Here is a 22,322-nt window from a genome sequence, read left to right on the forward strand (position 1 = left end):
CAGAATTGTAACATGACTCTGTCTCTAATTACTTGATTAATTAATTTTATTAATTACCTAACCAACAAAACACCAGGCGTGGCGGTGCTGGAGCTGTCATACAGGCACACAGGCCCAGCAATCACCTTGGTGGCAAAAGTAAAAAAGTAAATCCATGTCATTAAAGTTAATCAACACCATTCACACACACACATGCTCCACACTTGGAGGAGTGGGGATGGCAGTGCGCACCTGGCTTCGGTGAAGGGTATATGGGGGCCCCCAAAAGGTTCGCCCATCATCCCGGGACCCCTACTCTTCCACACTCCAGCCCCCCGCTGCCCCAGACCTCAGCGGCCTGGTTCAGGCCCATCCGCGCCAACAGCGCATGTTCCCCACCCTGCGTGGGGACCTCCTGGCCGCACGGCGGCGCTGTGGATTGTATCGGAAAAGCCCCGAAAAACGTAGGCCCCCCCCCTCCCTCTCGCGGAAGTCCCGCCCACAAGGCGGAAGTGTCCTCTCCGCCCGGCGGACTTTCTGCCCACCGACGGAAGTGCCTCCCACCACAGGAAGTTCCTCCTTTTCTGCGGAAGTGGCCCGACGGAAGTACCGCCGCCGGACTGTAGCGCCGTCCGCGTGTCTTCGCCGGCATGGCGCACTACAACTTCAAGAAAATCACGGTGGTGCCGTCCGCCAAGGTAGGCCGCTTCCGGCCGGCACTCTTCTCGCCGCCTCCTCAAGACCAGGCCCGTGGGCGGGATTCTTGAGGGGAGGGTCCCGTGGGGGCGGGGTTGTCCTGTAGCTCCCACTGCACCCCTCCCACCCCTCCACCCCCAGTGTCCCCGCTTCCTTATGGCGGGCGCTCTGGGGTTCCCAGAGGAGTGTGTCCCCGAGATGAGCTTCCCCTACAGGGGCGGGTTGCACTGTCGGGGTTCCGGGTGGGGGTCTGTCTGGCAGGCCCAGCCGCCTGGTTCTCAGTAACCGCCCCCCTCAGCTGGTCTGCCTGCTGGGCCTGGGTCGCGCTTTGGTCCCCTCGTGGCCACCCTGATGCCCGGTGGGACCTCTGCCTCCCTCCTGTGCCCAGCAGGCGCTGCATTTCAGCCTTTCCACGGCCCTGCCAGGCTTCTGCTTCTGTTCCGTGGGAGTGGGCCAGGCCCGCCATGTGCCCATCTGTGCCCGGCCCTGCGGAGGCGGGTTCCGCCCTCTTGTCTGTCTGTCCCCCCAGGACAGGTGGGTCGGTCCAGCTGAGGCCGAGCTGACCCCGTCCTTCTGGTCATGACAGTAGGTCCAGGGCACCTGCCCGAGGGCTCAGCAAACTTGTTCCACGTCTTCAGGAAGCCGTAAACGGGATCTTATTTATGTACATGCTTATTTACTGACTTCTATGTCTCTCTCTTTTTGTTGGATAGAGAAAGAGGAATTGGGAGGGGGAGATGAGATAGAGAGGGGAAGGGATAAAAGAAACACCGGCAGCCCTGCGGCACCACTCATAAATAAAGCTTTTTCCTGTAGGTGGGGACCAGGGGCTTGAACCTGAGTCCTTGTGCTCCTTAATTACTGTGCGGGCTTAACCAGGTGCGCCACCGCCTGGCCTCCTAAACCGGATCTTAGTTTTCTCCATTGTGGATGCTTTCAAAGTCAAAGATAACTATTTTGCAGTTGCTTTTTTTTTTTTTTTTTGGGGGGGGGGGCGTTGTGATTGATTCGTCTTAAGTGTGAAAGGTTCTTGAATTTTTGGAGATTAAGAAACATCAGTTTATGGGTCACACCTTACTTCAGCAGCCTACCAAGTGTATTTTGAATGCCAGAGTACATTTTTTTTTTAAATAATAAGACAGTTGTAAGGGTGCATAACCCTAAAGTGTGAATTTGTTGAGGCCTAGGTGGCGGCGGTACAGTGGATTGAACACGCAGGCACAAAATCCTGAGTGTGATCTCTGGCCTCACGCGTACCAGATCGGTGCTCTGGTCCTCTCTCCCATTCTCTTTGTAAATATTTCATTATATTGGTCCCCACCTGCAGGGGGAAAAGCTTCACGAGTGGTGAAGCAGGGCTGCAGGTGTCTCTCTGTCTCTCGCCATCTCTGTCTTCCCCTCAATTTCTCTCTGTCTCTATCCAATAATAAAGTTAAAAAATGAATTAAAAATAAAATTTTTCATTATTTATTGGTTAGAGACCGAGAGAGACAGGGAGAGAAGGGGATCGACGAAGGGAAAGAGACAGGTAGATCTGCAGCACTGCTTGTGAAGCTTTCCCCCTGCAAGTGGGGACCAGGGGCTTGAACCTGTGTTGTTGTGCATTGTAACATGGAAACTCCACTGGATGTGCTACTGCCCAGCTCCTTTAATTTTGTTTAGAGTAAGATGTGGCTAGAACAGGAATTGTGTAGGGGAGTGGGTGCAACACCGCCCTCGCCATGTACAGGAACCCAGGTTCGAGTTGTCAGTGCCAGGTGATGTGCAGTGCTCTGGGAGGCTTCCAGATGGTGCTGTGGGGGCTGGCGGTGGCACACCTGGCTAGGTGCAAGGACCCGGATTCAAGCCCCTGGTCCCCACCTGTAGGGGGAAAGCTTCATGTGTGGTGGAGCAGGTCTGCAGGTGTCTCTCTGTCTCTCTACCCTGCCAGTTTCTGTCTGTTTTCTATCCAATAACAAATAACTGAAAACATTAACCAAAAAACAAAACAAAACAAAATACGGTGCTGCTAGAGTGGTGGACTAGTGTGGGCCTGGTCCCCTGGTAGCAGAAAAAGAAAAGAGTCCGGGGGCTGGGAGATAGTTCTGTGCCTACCTTAACTTGCTTGAGACCCTGGGTTCGAGCTCGAGTTCCAGCCTCACATGGGAGCATGGTGGGCAGTGCCAGGGGAGCTCTGTAGATGATGAAGGAATGTTAGTTCACCGCTCCCTCCTCACCTCTAAGGATAGTTGTGCGTTTGAAGTGCTGCTCAACTCCGGCTTGTGATGGTACAATTGATTAAATGTGGCATCTTTGGTGCCTTGGGCGTGAAAGTCTCTGCGTGACCTTTATGCTATCTCCCCATCCCGCATAGAGACTTTAAAAAATATTTTACTTTTAATTATTTGGGGTAAAGAAATTTAAAAAACTGTATATTTATTATTTATTTTTTAAGATTTTTTAAAATTTTATTTATTTTCCCTTTTGTTGCCCTTGTCTTTTTTTATTGTTGTTGTAGTTATTATTGTTGTTGTTGTTGGATAGGACAGAGAGAAATGGAGAGAGGAGGGGAAGACAGAGAGGGGGAGAGAAAGACAGACACCTGCAGACCTGCTTCACCGCCTGTGAAGTGACTCCCCTGCAGGTGGGGAGCCGGGGGCGGGAACCCGGATCCTTAAGCCGGTCCTTGCGCTTTGCGCCACCTGCGCTTAACCCACTGCGCTACCGCCCGACTCCCAAAAAACTATATTTATTAAGAGGGGTAAGAGAGAGAGAGAAAGAATCAGACATCACTCTGGTACGCATGCTGCCAGGGACAAAACCTCATGCCTGAGAACCCTGCACTGTATCCCATACCACAGACCCTTTAAAAAAGTATTTATTGGGAATCGGACGGTAGCGCAGCGGGTTAAGCGCAGGTGGCGCAGAGCACAAGGACCGGCATAAGGATCCCGGTTCGAGCCCCTGGCTCCCCACCTGTAGGGGAGTCGCTTCACAGGCTGTGAAGCAGGTCTGCAGGTGTCTTTCTCTCCTCCTGTCTTCCTCTCCTCCATTTCTCTCTGTCCTATCCAACAACAACGACATTAGTAACAACAACAATAAGGGAAAAAAAAAAACAACAGAAAACAAGGGGCCAGGTGGTGGCACACCTGGTTGAGCACACATGTTATAGTGCACAAGGACCCAGGTTCAAGCCCCTGGCCCTCAACTGCAGAAGGAAAGCTTCGCAAGTGGTGAAGCCGTGCTGCAGGTGTCTCTCTGTCTCTCTCCTTCTCTGTCACCCCCTTCCCTCTCAATTTCTGACTGTCTCTATCCAGCAAATAAATAAAGATAAAAAAAAAACAATGAGAAGGGCAACAAAAGGGAATAAATATTTAAAAGTATTTATTTATTTATTAATGAGAAAGATAGGAGGAGAGAGAGAGAGAACCAGACATCACTCTGGTACGTATGCTGCTGGGAATTGAACTCAGGACCTCATTCTTGAGGGTTCAGTGCTTTATCCACTGCACCACCTCCCAGACCACAATATCCTTTTTTTTCTTCTTTAGTAGAAATCGGTCGAGCTTGGTAGTAGCACACCCAGTTGAGCACAGACCTTAACATGCTCAAGAACCCAAAGGTGGGTGGGGCTAGCATGATGATTATGCAAAGAGGCTGTCATTCCGGAGACTCTGAAGTTCCAGGTTCAATCCCCCACATCACCATAAGCCAGAGCTGAGCAGTGCTGTGGTAAAAATAATAAAATGGAAAAAAAAATAATAATAATAATAAAATGGAATCAAGAGTTCAAGCCTTCTGCAGGGAGGAAGTTCCCTGCGCAGTGGGGCAGTGCTTCAGGTGTCCTCATCTCACTCCACCAAAACGAAAAGGCTGCTGGAGTGGCGGAGACATGGTGCACTGAGTCCCATTGGTAACGCTGATGGCACAAGAGAGAGCAGACAGACACAAAGACACTGGACAGGGAGGCCACTCAGTGGTATTGCTTGAGCCCTACCTGTGCTGCCTAAGAAAGAGAATGAAGAAAGGAAGGAAGGAAGAAGGAAGAAAAAAAAAGAAAGACAGGAAGAAAAGAAGAGGGAATCAGGTGGTAGTGCCTGTGGTGCAAAGCACAAGGACCGGCGGAAGGATCCCATTTTGAGCCCCCGGCTCCCCACCTGCAGGGGAGTCGCTTCACAGGTGGTGAAGCAGGTCTGCAGGGGTCTCTCTTTCTCTCTCCTGTCTTCCCCTCCTCTCTCCATTTCTCTCTGTTCTGTCTAACAACGACAACAACAATAACAACAATAATAACTACAATAATAAAACAAGGGCAACAAAAAGGAAAATAAATAAATATTTTTTTTAAATAATAAAAAGAAAGGAAGTTTATAGGTCAGTGCTCCAGGCTACTTACTTTCCTTTTTAAATAATGTGCTTTATTTATTATTATTATTATTTTACCAGAACACTACTAAAGTCTAGCTTGTTGTGGTGGGAATTGATTCTGTGACCTTTGATGCCTCAGGCACGAAAGTCTTTTGTGTAAGTTTTAGGCTGTCTCCCCAATCCTCCAGAGTTCCCCCCTTTTTAATTGTGTGTGTGTATATTTCATATATATATACATATATATATATATTTGTGTGTGTGTGTGTGTGTGTGTGCCTCCATGGTTATTGCTGGGGCTCTGTGCCTGCACTATGAATCCACTGCTCCTGGAAGCCATTTTTCCCATTTTGTTGCCCTTGTTGTTGTTAATGTTATTATTGCCATTGCTGTTGCTGGGTAAGACCGAGAAATAGAGAGGAGGGGAAGACAGAGAGGGAGAGAAAGAGACACCTGCAGACTTGCTTCATCACTTGTGAAGTGACCCCTGCAGGTGTGGAGCCAGGGATTCAAACTGAGATTCTTGTGCTGGTTTTTGTGCTTTGTGCCATGTGCACTCAACCCACTGTGCTACCTACCACCTGGCCCCCAATTATATGTATTTTTGATTGCCACCAAGGTTATTGCTGGGCCTCAGTGCCTAGACAGTAAATTCACTGCTCCACTGGTCCTTCCCCCCCTTTTATCTATTTGATGGGACATACAAATTGAGAGAGGAGGGGGAGAGATAACCTGCAGACCCGCTTCACTGCTGTTGAAGGTTTCCCCCTGCAGGTGGGGAGCAGGGGCTTGACCCTGGGTGCTGGTGCATGGTGATGTGCACTTGGCCAGGTGTGCCCCCCCACACACACACACGCTTTTTCATTCAGATAAAGAGGGAGACACCACAGCACCGCCTCTTCCTGCAGTGCTGCGTTACCTCACAGTGTACTGCTGTGGCTCGGGCTCAGCCTGCTTGCACAGTAGGCTTGGTGAACTATTTCTCCAGACCTGTTAGTAACTTTTGGTGGTGCTGGGGCTTGATTCGGGGCCTTTGGTGACATAGGCATGAAAATGCTTTTTTAGAAAAAATAACTTATTTCCTCATTTAGTGAATAGAGACAGAGAGATTCAATAGTGAACAAGATAGATACCTGTAGCACTGCTTCTCTTATGAAGCTTCCCCCCAGCAAGTGGGGCCCAGCGGCTTGAACCCAGGCCCTTGTGTATTGTGATATGCTCACTCTACAGGCTGCGCCACCACCAGGCCCCATGAGAAGGTTTTTTGCATAATCCCTATGTGTATCACCTCCCCAGCCTTGTAGTCATTTCTAAGGAGACATTGAAGGCCAGGGTGGAGAGCAAGGCTCTGTGACCACCCTGTTTCGTGTTGTTGCAGGACTTCATTGACCTGACCTTGTCGAAGACTCAGCGGAAGACCCCGACAGTCATTCACAAACATTACCAAATTCATCGCATCAGACATTTTTATATGAGAAAAGTCAAGTTCACGCAGCAGAACTACCATGACAGGCTCTCGCAGATCCTCACAGATTTCCCCAAGTTGGATGTAAGTGGCTGTGGGCTTACAGAGGGGGGGACCTGCGGGTAGGTGGCTGGTGCTTGGCCAGGCTCATGAGAGGGAGGTGAGGGAGACAGGTGACTGAGTGAGGTGTGGCACAGGGTCTCCATTCCCAGTGTTCCTATTCCTGGCCCTTTTTCATGGCTCACAGCCTCTCAGCCCTCCCTCAAAGTCCCAATGGTGTGTCCAAGTTAGACCCCAGCCTTCTGGCTGCTCCATCTCTCTCTCCCTCTCTGTCTCTGTCTCTCTCTCTCTCTCTCTCACACACACACACACACAAACACCACCACCACCACCACGCTTCCCAGGATCCTTCTCTGGTGGCCTGAGTCCTGCCAGCTGCTGTGGTCCTGTGAGCAAGGTGGTCGCTGCTGTGTGCCCTCGTGTGGTCACAGTGGAGGGGACAGGACACCACAGGGTTACTGGAGATGGAAGGTGTGGGCCCAGCAATAGTAGGGAAGCCCCCTTTCCCTCTCCTTGCCGGGAAGTCGTCAGCCCCTGGGGGCAGGTTCAGGCAGAGAGGAAGGTGCTCAGTGTGATAGGAATTAATTCTCTTCCGCATTAAAGGCTCATTGAAGAAATACAGTATTTAAAGTAGGTAAGTGTTTCAGCCAGGGCTCAGATACTTACGCATACTTATGCAGGGTAGCTGCCGTGGAAGGAGGGCATTTCTCAGGCAAGGGTGCGTTCTGCAGAGGGATGTTGTGGGTGGATGAGACTGTTCGACACGGGCTGAACTGATAGCTGGCTTCAGACGAAGGCCTGTGACCAAACGGACGCCACACTTCTGTTCTCTGTAGGCAGCTTTCTGCTTTTCACCCTTGGTGTGGTTTTTTAATATTCTCGAGACTCAAAGTTATGAGGCCTCTATTCCTGACTCTGTTGGGAGCAGCTGTAAGGGGAGAGGGTTAGTGTGAGTTCACCGAGTGGTTGCTGTCACAGCTGATGTTCTGGAACGAAGGAGAGAGGCTGACTAGCCAAGTGGAGACTGAGTGCTGTTGGCATGGGTGGGACACAGCCCCGGTGGATGTGTCTCGGGCTGGGGCTGGGGAGTCTGCCGCTGGGTCTTGAGTGGTGAGAGGACAAGTCTGGAGCACAGGGGCCTCACTGCACTATTGGCTCTGCCTTGGGAGCAGGAATCAAGGGTTCAAAGCACAAGGCAGTGGGTAGAGGAGGGGAAGGGACATTGCTGCCACCACTGCTGTCCCCAAGAACTAGTGGGAGGAGAAGGTGTGTGTCCCCTGGAAGCTCTGCTCCAGTGACCGCTGGCCGTCGGCGCGGCTTGACCACCACTTGATTTTTCTTGCAGGATATCCACCCCTTTTACGCCGATCTGATGAACGTTCTCTACGACAAAGATCATTACAAGTTGGCCCTGGGACAGATCAATATTGCCAAAAATTTAGTGGACAAGTATGGTACTTTATTTTTATTGTAGTTTCTTTCACTTTTTGTCTAAAGTGAGAAGGTCTCACCACCCCTGTTCACTTTCTAAGTGTTGCCAAGGACTACGTGCGACTGATGAAGTACGGAGACTCTCTGTACCGCTGCAAACAGCTGAAGCGGGCTGCCCTGGGTCGCATGTGCACCATCATCAAGAGGCAGAAGCAAAGCCTAGAATACCTGGAGCAAGGTGTGCTAGCGCCTGCCCCTTCCTCTCTCACTACCCAAGTGTCGTTTTGTCTGAACGATGAGGTCAGGTTGTCCTTGTGCCATGGACCTCCCCCATCTCCTCATCTGCACTTCATTCTCATGGCCAGTGCTAGGCAGGTGAGAACTCTACCACTGAGCTGGTTCTTCCATGGCTGCAGTAGGAAGAGCTCCCGTGGTTTAGTTTCCTTTGCCCTGCTTCTTCCCTTTCACCTGGGACTGGATTGTACTGCCGGCTCTCTCAGCCGGTCTTCAGTGCTGACCTGGCAACAAGTAATCACCCTTAGACATCTGAAGCTTGGTTCCTGCAGGAGCCCCACTCCCGGTGGGCAAACAGCCTCCCCTTAAGTGCTCTCCCAAACTATCCACTGTTGGAGTTGTCTGGACTTTAGACGATATGGGCCTTGGTCCCATCTTGCTGTGGCATAACAATTTGGCAGGGTCAGGCAGTGGGATTCTTTTTTTTTTTTAACTTTTTTTATTTTTAATACTTTTATTATTGGATAGAGACAGAAATCAAGAGGAGAGGAGAGAGACATCTGCAGACCTGTTTCACCACTTGTGAAGCTTTCCCCCGTAGGTGGGGACCAGGGGCTTGAACCTGGATCCTTGCGCACTGTAGTGTGTGTGCGATTAACTGGATATACCACCACATGGCCCCCAGGCAGTGGGGTTCTTTGTATGGTTGGGTTTGGGGATGCTGTGGCTTTCCCTTCTATTATTTCCATTTTCCCCATCACCACATTGTGAATGTTGGGTGTGGTCACTTAGACACTGGTGTGGAGGACACCAAGTCAAGCAAAATCTTGGGCTGTGAGCTTCTTGGTTTTTCTTAAAAGAAATTCAACCCATGTTCAACTTGAACTCCACAGTCCGGCAGCATCTGGCCCGCCTGCCGACCATTGACCCCAACACGAGGACCCTGCTTCTTTGTGGCTACCCGAACGTCGGAAAGTCCAGCTTCATCAACAAGGTTGGTCGGCCTGCCCTGCCCAGCCACTGCCGATGCGTCCAGAGCTCCTGGGTGGAGCGCTGGCCCAGAGGCCTCTGTCCTATACCCTATCTTGTGACACCATTTCCTCCCAACCTACATTTATATTGCTTCTGTAGGGACCATTTCAGTTGGGATTCTTGTCAGCTGCCTCTCAACTCCTGAGGTATTTGGGACGTAAAAGCTTGTTTTTGTTACCACAGAGAGCTACTGTCCACCCTCTGGGTGACTGTCTGTGTCATCTTCCTTTCTTTTTTTTCTTTTTAAAAATTATTTATTTATTTATTTGTTTGTTTATTAATGAGAAAGATAGGAGAGGAGAGAGAGAAAGAACCAGACATCACTCTAGTACATGTGTTGCCAGGGATTGAACTTGGGGCCTCCTGCTTGAGACTCCAGTGCTTTATCCACTGTGCCACCTCCCGGACCACTTGTGTCAGCTTTCTCACAAGCGTTGGTCCATGTTGTCTGTGTTTCTGGTAGTGTGTGTGAATTGGGCTCAGGAGTGGACTGCTGTCTACTTTTGCAGATCCACTATTCTGTCTCTCCAACCCCTTGATGAGATTTTTTTTTTTCAGAAAGGTTCTGAGAGGGGGCTGGGCGGTACATAGTGGGTTATGTGCACATGGCACAAAGCACAAGGACTGGGACAAGGATCCTGGTTCAAGCTGCCGGCTCCCCACCTACAGGGGAGTCACTTCACAAGTGGTGAAGCAGGTCTGCAGGTGTCTGTTTTCTCTCTCTTCTCTGTCTTCCCCTCCTTTCTTGATTTCTCTCTGTCCTATCCAACAACAGTAATAACAACAATAACAACAACAAGGGTAACAAAATGGGAAAAATGGCCTCCAGGAGCAGTGGATTGGTATTATAGGCACTAAGCCCTAGTGATAACTCTGAAGGCAATATATATATATATATAATATAAAAATATATTTTGTATATATTATATATTAAAATATATAGATTATATATATACTTCTGAGGGGCAGTGCTGGTTGGGGGAAGGAGTATTTTTGACAGTCGCATCTCTTGCTCTCTTGACCTGAGTCACGTTCCCAGCTTTTGGATCAAGTCTATTATCCTCACAGTCTTAACAACAGGAGAGAGGGAAAGGGGAGATAGATAGATAGATTAGATAGATAGATAAAAAGAATAGAGAAGGAGACAACTAGCGCCCTACTTCACTTGTGAAACTTCCCTCCCCCACTGAAGATGGAGACCAGAGCTTGAACTGGGATCCTTGTGCACTATGATATGAGTGCTCAACCAGGTGTGCCACCACCAGGCTCAGCCTCTTAGCTCTTGTTTCCTGTCCCTACCAAAATCATCTCCACGTTACCATCTGTGAGGGGAATGGGTGGGCAGCTCTTAGTGGAATTGGCATTTCAGGTCACGAGAGCAGATGTGGACGTACAGCCATATGCCTTCACTACCAAGTCCCTGTTCGTGGGGCACATGGATTACAAGTATCTGCGCTGGCAGGTGAGCTGAGCAGGTGTGGGAGGTCGGCGAGCTCTCTGTGGTCAGGACTTCTGGGGCCAGCCCTGTGGGAAGTGTGTTCTGTGCGCCCTGGAGTCACGTGTGTGCCCGTCAGGTGGTGGATACGCCTGGGATTCTGGACCACCCACTGGAGGACCGGAACACCATCGAGATGCAGGCCATCACGGCCCTGGCCCACCTGCGCGCCGCGGTGCTGTACGTGATGGACCTGTCAGAGCAGTGTGGGCACGGGCTGGGCGAGCAGCTCGAGCTCTTCCGCAACATCAAGCCGCTCTTTGTGAACAAGCCCCTCATCGTCGTGGCAAACAAGTGTGACGTGAGGAGAGTGGCTGAGCTTCCCGAAGACGCTCAGGTAAAACCCCCAGGGTCTCCGGTGGGACACGGGAGGCAGGGCGGCAGGGCTGGTCCAGGCCCAGTTTTACATTAACATGAGATCCTGGGGTTCAGTCGCCATGATGTTCCATACAACCTGGATGGTGTGTCAGGAGAGAGTGTGGAGACAGCAATCGTCAGGCATAAGACAACACCGGCAGCATTCTGAGAGGCCCTGCACCCTGGGCTCGATGGGCCCCTTAGGGAGGGGAGGTCAGGCTTTAGCTGTGTGCTGCAGTGGTCGGGCTCAAGACACCACTGGAGTTGGTGTCTTCCTCATCGCAGAGAATGTGGAGAAGGGGACGTGACTGGGCAGGAATGTTCCTCCGCATAGTTGCACCTCCCGTTCAGAGAGCTGGGGATAAACAACGTCTCTTCTTCGTGTTCGCAGAAAATCTTCTCAGACTTGCAGGCAGAAGGTTTTCCTGTGGTGGAGACCAGCACCCTGACTGAGGAGGGGGTGATGAAGGTGAAGACCGAGGTGAGTGCTTCCTGCCAGCAGGGGTCTGTCCAGGTAGAGCTGAGGTCAGCACTTGCCCCTTACCTGCCCCCTGGGGGATCTGTCATGGAAAGCAGCCCAAGGGAGAGGCCTGGGTTTCCCATGTGGGGCTCACCACTTTGACTGCGCTGAGGTGCTAGAACTCTGCTGTGGCTGGGATCCTACGAGGAGGATGACCGTGATGTGGGGCACAGGCAAGGTCATAGACTGGATGTTGGGGGACCATGGACTCCTGCTTCAGATCAGGGTGCCTGGAACTGCCAGCTGGCCTGGCTCCCGGCAGGTGTGGAGACTCCTGTGACACCCCCACACACACACCTCTTTCACCCCTAGGCTTGTGACCGACTTTTGGCTCATCGAGTAGAAACCAAGATGAAAGGCAACAAAGTGAACGAGGTGCTGAACAGACTGCACCTGGCCCTCCCCAACAAGAGGGACGACAAGGTACCTTGCAGAGGGCCTGAGGAGTGTCGGCCGGGCCTCGGTCACAGCACATGGTAGCTGCCCCATGGGGAGAACCACGCCCTCCAGGGCACGCAGCCAGGTGGCCTGTGCAGTGAGGCCTGGCGAGGCAGTGGGCCAGGCGGTGTTCACAGGCGCTGGACCTTTCAGTCCTTTGGGCCCTTTATCTCTCACGCCTTGATTGGTAGTCTCGTTAAGGAAGTCAGACTCTAGGTGTTCCCCCACCCCTCTCTGTGTGTGTGTGTGTGTGTGTGTGTGTGTGTGTGTGTGTGTGTGTGTTTTACCAGAGCATTGATTAGCTCTGGTGTATAGTGTTGTCGGGGATTGAACCTGGGACTTTGGAGTGTCAGGCATGAAAGTCTCTTTGCTGCATAATCATTATGCTGTCTACCCCCACCCAATATTTCCTGTAATTTAATTTCTTGTCATTTTGGTTTTTTTTTCTTCTGACCTCAGAGAAATGACAATTTATACGACTTTGAAGGCACATTAATCTTTTTTAAAATATTTATTAATGAGAAAGATAGGAGTAGAGAGAAAGAGTCAGACATCATTCTGGTACATGTGCTGCCAGGTATTGAACTCAGGACCTCACGCTTGAGAGTCCAATAATGCCTTATCCACTGTTGCCACCTCCTGGACTACTAATCTTTTCTTTGAGAGCTGTATTTTGTCTAATGTACACGAAGCCTGTTCTTCAATCCTAGAACATTCATAAGAGCATTTTTTCCCTAGACTTTGAGGGTTTGAGTAAAAAAAAACAACTACACATCACTAGTGGTGATATAAAAAGACTTTCAAACCTGAGGCTCCAGGGTCCCAGGTTCAATCCCCTGCACCACCTTAAGCCAGAGCTGACTTTCAAGTAGGGTGAGTCATCACTCATTATTGAGTTATTCTTGTTTTCAGGTCATCTAGTTTTCAGTTGATCAGTCATTCATCTCAGAACCAAATATCAAATCTTTAATCTCCTATCTCGATATGCACCTGGGATGCGTTTGTTTAATTAATTTATTTTCCCTTGTTTTTTATTGTTGTTATTGATGTCATTGTTAGAACAGAGAGAAATGGAGAGAGGAGGGGAAGACAGAGAAGGGGAGAGAAAGACAGACACCTGCAGGCTTGCTTCACTACTTGTGAAGCAACTCTCCTGCAGGTGGGGAGCTGGGGGCTTGAACCAGGATCTTTATGCTGGTCCTTGCACTTTGTGTCACGGGCGCTTAACCTGCTGCACTACCGCCCAACTCCCCCGCATTTATTTATTTTAATGGGAGAGATACCGAGATACCAGAACACTGCTCACAGTGTAGGTAGTGCTGGGGATTGAACCTGGGACCTCAGGCCTGAGAATCTTTTGCAGAACCATTATGCTCTCTCCCCAGCCTCACTTGGGCTTATTTCTCAGATTCCCTTTCTGGCTAATCTGCTTTCTTCCTCTCACGTTATTTCCATTCATATTTTTTCCCCTACTTAAGTTACTGGTGTTCTTTTATTCTAAAGATTTATCTTTTTAACGTAAGAGACAACCAGCTTGGGCCCGGGTGGTAGTGCAGTGAGCTAAGCATACGTGGCCCGAAGCACAAGGGCCAGCGTAAAGATCACAGTTTAAGCTCCCGGCTCCTCACCTGCAGGGGGGTTGCTTCATGGGTAATAAATCAGGTCTGCAGGTGGCTATCTTTCTCTCCACCTCTCTGTCTTCCCCTTCTCTCTTGATTTCTCTTTGTCCTATCCAGCAACAACAACAGCAATGGTAGCAATAACAACAAAAACAAGGGCAACGAAATGGGGAAAATGGCCTCCAGGAGCAGTGGATTTGTAGCGCAGGCACCGAACCCCAGTGATAACCCTGGAGGGGGGCGGAAAACAAACTCCAGCTGTAGTGTCCTGGCTCTCTTACATCCACTGCTCTGCCCTGCCTCCTGTGGCTTGGCCTGGCTGGTCTGTCTCTTATAGGTTTAGAGTTCCTCTCTGGCGTATTATTATATATATATATATTTTTTATTTATTTCTTTATTGGGGAATTAATGTTTTACATTCAACAGTAAATATAATAGTTTGTACATGCATAACATTCCCCAGTTTCCCATTTAACAATACAACCCCCACTATGACATTTATCATCCTTCATGGACCTGTATTCTCCCCACCCACCCACCCCAGAGTCTTTTACTTTGGTGCAATACACCAATTCCATTTCAGGTTCTACTTGTGTTTTCTTTTCTGATCTTGTTTTTCAACTTCTGCCTGAGAGTGAGATCATCCCATATTCATCCTTCTGTTTCTGACTTATTTCACTCAACATGATTTTTTCAAGGTCCATCCAAGATCGGCTGAAAACGGTGAAGTCACCATTTTTTACAGCTGAGTGGTATTCCATTGTGTATATATACCACAACTTGATCAGTCTGGTGTATTATTGTTGTTGTTATTATGTGAAAAAGAGATATATATACACACACACACCAGAGCATTGTTCAGCTCTGGCTTATGGTGGTGCTGGGGATCGAACCTGAGATCTAGGAGTCTCAGACATGAAAGTGTTCTGCAGAACCATTATTTTGTCTCCTCAGCCTGCCTCCCCACCCCGTCACCCCCATCTGGTTTTTGCATTTGAACAGGGACCTAACTCTTGCAATGCTTCCCTTTCAGGAGAGGCCCCCCTTCATCCCAGAAGGAGTGGTGGCACGCAAGAAGAGAATGATCGTGGAGGAGTCTAAAAAGAAAAGGGTGGGTTACCCTCACCCATGGGTGTCCCATCCTACTGCAGGGCAGGAGGGGAACTGGAGAGACCAGGTGCACGCACCAGCCCAGAGCCACTGCCTGGCCAGCAGGGGGCACTGCTCCTCGTAGCTGTGGGAAGGGTTGGGGTGGGAGCAGAGAGGCTTTCTCAGGGATGTGGCTCAGTATCTGTGTGTGGACCTGCTGGTTTTTACTGATTTTTGTTTTTGTTGCAGGAACGAGACCTGGAACTGGAAATGGGAGATGATTACGTTCTGGATCTCCAGAGTAAGGGCTGGACTGTAGTGGTTACTTTAAAATGCCAGTTACCTCAGAAAAGCACAAGAGCACCTTGCTGAGTAGAAGTCTCCCAGCATTTGGTTCGGTTACTCCGTGCTCTGAGGTGGCTTTCTTCTGGGAGGTTCCTGTCATGGAAGGAAGAGGAAGGCTTCCTCTGTAGCTTTTGGGGCGCATGGTGTTGGCCCAGGTGGCACTGGTAGTCGTCTGCTTTCCTGGGGTCGGACCGGTTTCTGCTTTGACCACTGGTTTATGTTGTTGGTAGGGGCCTGAGTCAGCATAAAGTCAGGACTGTGGGCATGTGGTTGTTGAAGGCGTCAAAGCCTTGGTTTTTCTTCGCCTTCAGAGTACTGGGACATAATGAATTCATCTGAGAAGCACGACAAGATACCCGAGATCTGGGAAGGGCATAACGTGGCTGATTACATCGACCCTGCCATCATGCAGGTTTGTGTTTGATCGGGCCATGGGTAGAGCATGGCCTCTAAAAGTGGGGGCTTAAACCTGGCTACTTGGTGTTTTTTTATTATCTTTATTTATTTATTGGATAGACAGCCAGAAATTGAGAGGGAAAAGGGTGGTAGAGAGGGAGAGAGACACAGGGAGAGAGACCTACGGCACTGTCACCACTTGTGAAGCTTTCCCTCTGCAGGTGGGAACCAGGGGCTTGAACCTGGGTCCTTGTGCACTATCGTGTGTGTGCTCAACTAGGTGCGTCACCACCCATCTCCCTTTTCCCATTCTTTTTTTTTTTAAATACATTTACGAGATGGGAGGAGGAGGAGGAGAGAATGAACCCAGGCATTACTCTGACACACGCAGCGCCAGGGATTAAACTCAGAACCTCTTGCCTGAGTCTGAGTTCACGGCTTTGTTCACCATGCTGCCTTCTAGGCACCCTCTCTACTTTCCTCGCTTGTTGCTACCTTCTCATGTTGCTTTCCACAGTACCCAGCTGAGAAACTTCTCTTCTCCAGGGCTTCAACTATGCTCCTGTTACTTCCTCAGGATGTCCGCTGCTCTGAGGGCAGTGGTGGTGGCCCTCTGTCCCTCTGCTCCGCACAAAGTTGGCATGGTCACAGTTGATGTGATCACAGTGGCTGTGGGGTCCCTGTTAGAGGTCTGGTCTTTTGGGTTCCAACACACATCTGTTTTCTTGCACTGTTTCTTCACCGACTGTCCAGCCAGTGAGAATGTGTTTGAATGATGTGTGGGTAGGTAAACTGGGAGATTTCCTCTTAGACTAATTCAGATTCAGGTTGACATTTCCATTCTTTAAGGATTGAGAGTCTTTTATTTGCTTTGGGTCGGGCTTGGAGTCTGAGCAGGAGAGGGCTGGCACTGGGATGCTTAGGGGAACCGAGTTCATGGAAACACTGGCATGCTTTGTTGTTGGCTTGAAATGTGACTCTTTGCAGAAATTGGAAGAATTAGAGAAAGAAGAAGAGCTGAGAACAGCCGCTGGAGAATACGATAGTGAATCTGAAAGCGAGGATGAGGAAATGGCAGAGATCAGACAGCTGGCGAAGCAGATTCGAGAGAAGAAGAAGCTGAAGATTCTGCAGTCCAAGGAGAAGGACACGCAGGGACCCCGCATGCCGCGCACGGCCAAGAAGGCAAGTCCTGAATCCCACCAGAGAGGCACAAGGCTCCTTGTCCACGGGGGTTCTCACGGGTGGCTGAGGTGGTGAATTTCCATTCCTGTGGCTGTATATGGCCTGGTCATCTGTGCTCTGGGGCCTGTTTCTTGGTGACATTCACGTTCAGCCTTCACAGATTAGACCTTGCCACGGTTGATCCCTCTACATTCCTGCCATAGGACTCTTAGGTGTAACCAGTTCCTCAGTAGTCAGGACTCTTGCGGTTTATAGAAATCGGTTGTCTACTCTTGTGATGGGCAGGGAGTGTGCAGGGCCCGTATCCTTGCCTTCCAGCTCTGCCTCTGCCAGGTGTCTCTCCCCTGCCCTGGTCATGGTACTCTAAGTGGTACACTCACCCTGTGGTGGGCAGGATTTAGAGGAAGTTGCTTATAGCAGATGGCCTCTCCCTGCTCACAGGTGCAGCGAAACGAGCTGGAGAAGGAGATGCGCAGCCTGGGCCTAGACATGGACAACAAGGACGACGTGAGTGGGCGGGGCGCGGGGCAGAAAGGACTTTGGGCATTTCTGCTGGGACACTTCGCTGGAGCTGCTCCCCGGATGTGGTCTTGATACGGGGCATCGGAGACTCCTTTTTTACTTGGTGGTGGCCCTGTTGCTCCACTGTCCCTGTCCTGACATTTCTGTCTGTCCTGAGGCTAAGGCAGGCCAAGATTGAAAGCAGACTGTCTGCTTGTGTGTGTCTTGCAGGCACACTACGCAGTTCAGGCCAGAAGGTCCCGCAGCGCCACTAGGAAGAGGAAGCGGGAAGACTCTGTCCCACCCTCCTCTTTGGCCCGCAGTCGCAGCTGCTCTAGAACTCCACGTGATGTTTCTGGTCTCCGGGATGTCAAGGTTGGTGTTCGTGCGCTTACAGCATGGTTTCCTCTGCTGTGGGCTTCACCAGGGCACAGGAGCCACTGAGCACTGAGGCCTGGGGCCCTCAGTCCCCGATGTCCATGCAGGGGTATTTGCATATTTTGGAATTTTCAGTGAAGAAAGTCTGCCTGTGTAGCAGCATTCTGGTTCATGGACATGAATGCTTGATCCCTCCAGTTCATGGGCTGCAGTCTATCTGTATCTAAATCAAGTTAGAACAGTGCACTAGGAGCTAACATGAGGGCTATGCTGAACTTTCACGTGTGAGGTTCTGAGGCCCTAAGGCCAATGCCCAGCATCACCGTAAGCCAGGGCTGAGCAGTGCTTTGGTTACACAACAAATAGACGCTCTAGTCCTGCAGGTCTGAACTGCATCTGGGCTGTGTAGCTACAAAGCTTGCCGAGCGGGACTCTGGAGTCTTGTGGGCAGATGCTGGTGGGAGCAAAGGTAGATTCCACGACAGCACATAGAGCTCTCTTACAGTAGACCGCCCCTGAGAAGATGCAGTCGAGGGTGGTGTCCGGTTCTACGTTCTGTTCTCTCTTCTGCGTAGATGGTGAAGAAAGCGAAGACGATGATGAAGAAGGCTCAGAAGAAGATGAATCGCTTGGGGAAGAAGGGGGAGGCTGACAGACACGTGTTTGACATGAAGCCTAAGCACCTGCTGTCTGGGAAAAGGAAGGCTGGTAAAAAGGACAGGAGATAGCTGGCCGCTGCTTCCTCCCCATGGCCAGGCTCTGAACTGCCAGCAGCTCACAGTAGCTGCCATACCTCTTGCTTTGCTGAAAACACAGGAGTGGGGAAGGTTTATCCTGTGGTCGCTCTTTTGAATGGGTCGAGGCTTCTGCTTTTGGTGAAGATTTCGATGCCTCAGAATTGCAGAAATAAGAATTTATTGATGTGGGGTTTTGTTTGTTTTTGTTTTTTTAATCAGAGCACTGCTCAGCTCTGGTTTATAGTGGTACCAGCATTGAACCTGGGACTTTGAAGCCTCAGGCATGAGAATCTTTTTGCATAGCCACTATACTGTCTCCCCGATTGACTGTGTTTTTCATGGAGAAAAACACCTCACTTATTTTCTGCAAGTGGAACTGTTGATTATGTGAATTTGAAAAGAATAAAAAAAGAGGCAGTGGGAAGAGGAGCTTTGGCATCAGGGGAGATTGGTGCTGTGGTGTCTCTCTGTTAATGTGTGCGCCACCGCTTGGCTCCTGGTCTCCCTCTCCGCCTCTGAGGAAGCAGCCTTGGAAGCAGCAGTCGCTGCGTGAGGCCCAGGCCTCACAAATAAGTAAGAGAATGAAACAGCGCAGTGCCATCTCCAGTTGTAGATTGTGAGGTACCACCCTGCCCTGCAGATTCAGGGTTATGAGGGAGGAAGGGAATGTCAGAGCTAAGTTATTTTCTAATGTGTGTGTACAATGCACCGCTGTAATCTGTCTTCAGCTGCTAGTACTTACTCAGAATGAACTTCCAGGGTAGGGAGATTGTAGATAGATAAGAGTACATGCCTTAGCCTGTGTGGGGCCTAGGCTCAAGCCTTGGCACCACCTGGGAGCACTATGGACACCAAGGGAGTTCGTTCCATGGATGGTGCTTGGATGTGTCTCACTCTCATCTCTCCCCTCCCTCAGAGAACATTAAAGATTGGCTCAGGGGGTCGACAAAATAGTTGCCTGGGGAGTGCGCCTGCTTTGCCATGTGTATGACCCAGATTTTAGCCTGGTCCCCACTACACGGGAGGAAGCTGTGGTCTCTTAAACTCACTGTCACACACACACACACACACACACACACAGGAAAGTTGTCAGGCAGGGCCTGTGAGGTGGTGCAGTGGATGGAGTGTTGGACTCTCAGGCACAAGGTCTCAGATTCTATCCCTTCCCTTCTATCTCATGTGCAGGAGTGATGCTCTAGTGCTCGCTCTTTCTCGTTATTAAATGTATCTTAAAACCCAACTAACAGTTGTCTTAGTAACCTGGGAGGTGGTGCAGTGGACAAGGCATTGTTTGGATTTGTTTTGTTTATTTGGCCAGAGCACAGCTCAGCTCTGATTTTTGGTGGTTCGAGGAATTGAATCTGGGACTTTGGGCTCTCAGGTATGAGTCTTGCAGAAGACTCTTACGCTGTCTCTCCCACCCGTGAGCAAACGTGGGACTCATGGGTGTGACACCTCCGTTTGATCTCAGAGTGATGCTCTGGTGTTCATTCTCGCTGCCCCTGCATCTCCCCTTCTCCCCCCGTCATTGATAAATAATAAATGTCACTATTTAAAAAAGTGGGATAAGCATGCTGCTTGGTGGTGTCGTGTGTTCAAATCCCTTGGCTTATGGAGAAAACATTTTAAATAAACTTTAAAAGACCAGTAATTTTTCTTTCTTTGTTTTCTTTAGTTACAAATCATTGTCATTTTGGGCAAATCTTAAAGGGGAAAAAGGTGGGAGAGTTAGCATAGTGATGTGGTCTGGGAAGTGGCACAGTGGATAAAGCATTGGGTATTTAAACCATGAGGTCCTGAGTTCAGTACCTGGCAGCAAGTGTGCCAGAATGATGTCTGGTTCTTTCTCCTATCATTCTCATGAATAAATAAAAGAGATTGCATAATGATTATGCAAAATGATTTTTCATGCCTGAGGTTCCCAATTACTCAGTTCAATCCTCCATAAGCCAATACAGAGTAGTTCTCTGGTAAAGAAAGGAGAAAAGAAAGAAATAAAAGGGGTGAGGGGAGATGGCAGTTTTTTTTTACTTACAAAGCAAAAATAATAAAAACCTAGGGGGCTGGGCAGTAACACAGCGGGTTAAGTGCACATGGCGCAAAGTGCAAGAACAAAGTGCAAAATGCACATGGCGCAAAGTGTAAGGATCCTGGTTCAAGCCCCAGGCTCCCCACCTGTAGGGGAGTCACTTCGCAAGTGGTGAAGCAGGTCTGCAGGTTTCTGTCTTTCTCTCCCCATCTGTCTTCCCCTCCTCTCTAGATTTCTCTGTCCTATCCAACAACAACTATAACAACAATAATAATAACCACAAGGGCAACAAAATGGGAAAAATAACCTCTAGGAGAAGTGGGTTCACAGTACTGGCACTGAGCCCCAGTGATAACCCTGGAAGCAAAAAATAGATATAAATAAAAAGCCTTTTTGAACCATCTCCAGGGGCTTGAACCTGAGTCTTTGTGCATGGTAACATGTGCTCTCAACCAGGTACCATCTTGTCCCCCAAAAACAAACTCATAAGAGGCATTTTACTGGGAGAACATTGACCAGAGAGAGTCTCTGGGGCCTGTTTACCTTGTTGAACAAATCAAAATCATTTACTATTTGAGAGGCTTGGGCCTCCAGAGAAAAAGCCAGTTCCAGAGTAAGAGAACAGTCAGCAAGGCATTGACACACAACGTGTGTGGCCTGACTGAGGACTCTGAGGGAGGAGTGGGTGTCATAGCACAGCAGACTCCAGATCACAGGCGAGTACTGGGTAGCTCCCCAAGAGAGACTGGGGACCCAGGTCCCAGGAGCACCTCTGATTCAGGCTCAAGTCCCAGGTGTCTAAGTCAGCTGGGCGACCACCTGTTAGGCCAGTTCTCAACACGCTCATGTTGATGTGGACTTTCTGAGTTCTCATAGCGTGCACCCATGTGAATGGTGGCTGTGTCCCTCAAAACACCAATGGGCTTCTTTTTGTGACAGAAGGACTGAAGTCAGTAAAGCCACAGGCACTCCCTTCTGGATGAAGACAACTCTCATTTCTGAAAAGTCACCTCTCCCCATTCTCTGAGGACCATGCCTATATCTGCAGGAATGTGTCTCATTTAAGCTTAATCCATTGTTTCTAGAATCTGATGTGAGGAGCTATTCGTAGCCAGAAAATCGTAGTTTATTCTCTAGCTTCTTTCCATTTGTGACCATGTCATTGAGTAAGAAGGTCCAGCAGGGAGCCAGGCAGTGCTGCACCTGGTTAAGTGCACATGATACTAAGCACAAGAATCCTGGTTCAAGCCTCTGGGTCCCTACCTGCAGTGGGGATATTTCACACGCGGTGTCTTATCATTTTCTGTCCCTTTCTATCTTCCCCCTCTCAATTTCTCTTTCCTATCCAATAAAATGAAAAAATAGCCACTGGGTGCAAAAAAAAAACAAAAGTCCAGCATAGGGTCTGTTTGTGTCAACCTTCTGCAATGTTGCCTCAAAACCTGATTTCAGCAGCAGCCTTCTGGGAAGGTACTTTGTCCTGGGATGAGAAACCTGCTCTCTGTCTTCTCCTGTCGGTGAGGCTGTTGGAAACGGCCAGGGGTGAGGGGCTGGGGAGTGCTGTTCCACACCAGCGGAGCCAGGGGAACAGGGAGGGGGCGTAGCTGGAGCCCTGGTGCTCACCCTTTGTTTGGGTCAGCCCCTGAAAACCATCCAGCATGTGGCCATGGAGACCGCAGACAAGCCCAAGCTGATTCATCTTTATTTCCAGAAGTGCAAGCAAGCAGCAGTGGATTGAACAAGGAGCAAAGTGAAAGCGGCTTTCTTAACTGTTCAGGGCTCAGACAGAAGAACATCTGTGTCGACTCCCCTCGTTTTTCACACTTGAACACATTCTCAGTAACATTCATGAGAACACTGCACTCTGCTGAAGGAGTTAATGAGCAGCTTTGTCAGTTGGATTGCTTTGCAGCTGTCCACTATCAGGCTACTATAGGTGTCTGCGTGAACATGAAAACGAAACAGGACGATAATTAATTGTGGTTCTCAGTGCCT

The 22,322-nt window shown here is 49.7% G+C and overlaps 1 protein-coding gene across 1 annotated transcript; it reads left to right on the top strand.

The window, feature by feature from the left end:
• The first annotated feature begins 565 nt into the window (after positions 1–565).
• GTPBP4 (GTP binding protein 4) lies at positions 566–18,722 on the top strand. The gene is made up of 16 exons (XM_007525887.3): positions 566–677; positions 6,395–6,565; positions 7,887–7,990; positions 8,074–8,210; positions 9,100–9,200; positions 10,608–10,700; positions 10,813–11,070; positions 11,482–11,571; positions 11,923–12,033; positions 14,701–14,778; positions 15,006–15,057; positions 15,413–15,513; positions 16,485–16,682; positions 17,124–17,189; positions 17,415–17,558; positions 18,137–18,722. The coding sequence occupies exons 1-16, from the start codon at positions 630–632 to the stop codon at positions 18,287–18,289; spliced, it is 1,905 nt and encodes a 634-aa protein (XP_007525949.2). The 5' UTR covers positions 566–629; the 3' UTR covers positions 18,290–18,722.
• The last annotated feature ends 3,600 nt before the right edge of the window (positions 18,723–22,322 follow it).

Source organism: Erinaceus europaeus, chromosome 6 (genome assembly GCF_950295315.1).
Source record: "Erinaceus europaeus chromosome 6, mEriEur2.1, whole genome shotgun sequence".
NCBI classification, from domain to species: Eukaryota; Metazoa; Chordata; class Mammalia; order Eulipotyphla; family Erinaceidae; genus Erinaceus; species Erinaceus europaeus.